Genomic DNA, 2,106 nt, shown 5'->3' on the forward strand with positions numbered 1-2,106 from the left:
ACCGGCTAGATGGGAATCTGCCCGGCGCCGAGTGACGTCACTGAGATATCGGGTTACCATTGGCGGACAGTAAATACCGGCGCCAATGGCGGCGCTGGAGGCGGCCCTGTGGGTGGGGCCAGGGCTGTGCGCGGGGCCGGGCCGGGTTGGGTTGGGCTGGGTTGGGTTGGGTTGCAGCGGAGCAGCGCCATGGCTGCAGCGCTGGGTCTGGGGGCGCTCTGGGGGCTCCTGGGGCTCCTCGGGGACCCGGGGGTGGCCACGAAAGGTGAGTGGGAACCCCGAAACCGGGAAGCCTCTGAACTTCCATTTCCGGACACCGGGACCTTCCTGAACTTCTCTTACCGGGCATGGGAACCCCCCATAACCCCATTTTGGGTCCTGTGAACCCTCTGAATCCCCTTCCCCATTATCAGAACCCCTCTGTCCCCTTTCATCTGACACCGGGACCCCCCTGTACCCCTATTCCTGGGCAGGGAAACCCCCCCCGAACCTCCATTCCCGGGCATCAGAATCCGCTGAGCCCCCATTCCTGAGCACGGGCACCCCCTGAGCGCCCATTTATGGGCACCGGGACCCCCCTGTACCCCCTTCCCCAGCACCGGGACCCCCCTGAACCCCCATTTCTGGACACCAGGACCTACTTGAACCCTGAATTCCGAGAAGAGAATCCCCTGAACCCCCATTCCTGGGCAGGGAAACCTCCCTGAACCCCCATTCCTGGATAGGGAAACTCCCCTGGACCCCCATTCCTGGGCACGGGGACCCCCCTGCACCGCCTTATCTGGCCCCGGGACCCACCGGATCTCCCATTCCTGGGGTTCAGGATCTCTTTGAACCCCGAACCGCAGCACGGGAACCCCCCTGAATCTCCATTTCCGGGCGCCGGGACCCCCCTGCACCCCTTTATCCGGGACTGGGACCCCCCCCGCACCCCCGTCAATGTTCTGGGACCGGGATCCGCCCGCCTCTCCCAGCCCCAGCCCCCCCTTTCCGTGACCCAGGGACCCCCTGGAGCCCCATTCCTGCCTTTCCCAGCTCCCAGACCCCACTCCCCTCAACACCGGGCACCCCTGGACCCCCTTTGGTGGGCACAGGGACCCCCTGGATCCCCCATCCTGCCTCTCCCAGTCCCTTCCTTGAACCTTGGACCCTTCTGGCTCTCCCAGTTCTGGTTCCTGGGTCTTGGATGCCCCCAGACCCCCCAAGTCTCTGCATCCCCCCAGTTCTTCACACCCTGCTCATCCTGCAGGGGGGTCTCAGGGGGTCCGGGAGGGTCCCAGGGGGGATTCTGGGCACTGGGACTCCCCTGAATTTCCAGTTCTGGGTACTGGTACCCCCCTGCACCCCCTTATCCAGTACCAATCCTTCCTTGCACTCCCTTTCTCATCCATCCTTCCTTTCCTAGCCCTCAGATCCCCTTTTTCCTTTTCCCTTGGACCCCCTGGACCCCCATTTCTGCTTTTCTCAGCCCCCAGCTCCCCCTTTCCTCTGCATCAAGGACCCCTGAGCCCTTCATTCCCAGGTCTGCCCACTTTGTGATCCCTTTCCTTGGCACTGGGGACCCCTGGACCCCCTTTCCTGGACACAGGGATCCCCTGGAACCCCCTCCCAAATCTCCCAGTCCCTGCACCTTCCATAACCCCGGAACCCCCTGAGCCCCCATTCCTGGACACCAGGACCCCCTGCAGGCCCTCTCCTGTCCATCCCACCTCTCCCACCCTGCACACCCTTTCCTCACCCCCAGGATCCCCAGACCCCTTCCCAGCTCTCCCAGTTCCCCTTTCATTGATCCATGACCCTCTCAACCCCCCCAAATCTCTCTGTCCCCCCAGTTCTCCATTCCCTGCATTACCTGGATGTGGCAATGTCAGAGCCCATCCCGGGGGTCCCCCAATTCATGGGTATTGGGTTCGTGGATGGGATCCCCTTCATGCGCTACGACAGCGAGCGGGGCCGGGTGGAGCCGCTGACGCAGTGGATAAAGGATGGAGTTGGGCCGGAATATTGGGAGGGGCAGACCCAGATTGCTGTGAGGACCCAGCACATGGTTGCCAGGGAGCTGGAGACACTGCGGGAGCAGTACAACCAGAGCAGGGGTGAGTGGGG

General features: G+C 63.4%; 1 protein-coding gene across 1 annotated transcript; it reads left to right on the forward strand.

Annotated features, from left to right (window-relative positions):
* Positions 1-168: 168 nt before the first annotated feature.
* Positions 169-2,096, forward strand: LOC121356951 (class I histocompatibility antigen, F10 alpha chain-like; the record flags this gene model as incomplete). Its single annotated transcript, XM_041473849.1, has 2 exons — positions 169-265; positions 1,833-2,096. Coding segments are annotated over exons 1-2 (340 nt in total), but the record flags the coding sequence as incomplete, so codon positions are not given.
* Positions 2,097-2,106: the final 10 nt, after the last annotated feature.

Source organism: Pyrgilauda ruficollis, unplaced genomic scaffold (genome assembly GCF_017590135.1).
Source record: "Pyrgilauda ruficollis isolate IOZ18807 unplaced genomic scaffold, ASM1759013v1 scaffold3037, whole genome shotgun sequence".
NCBI classification, from domain to species: Eukaryota; Metazoa; Chordata; class Aves; order Passeriformes; family Passeridae; genus Pyrgilauda; species Pyrgilauda ruficollis.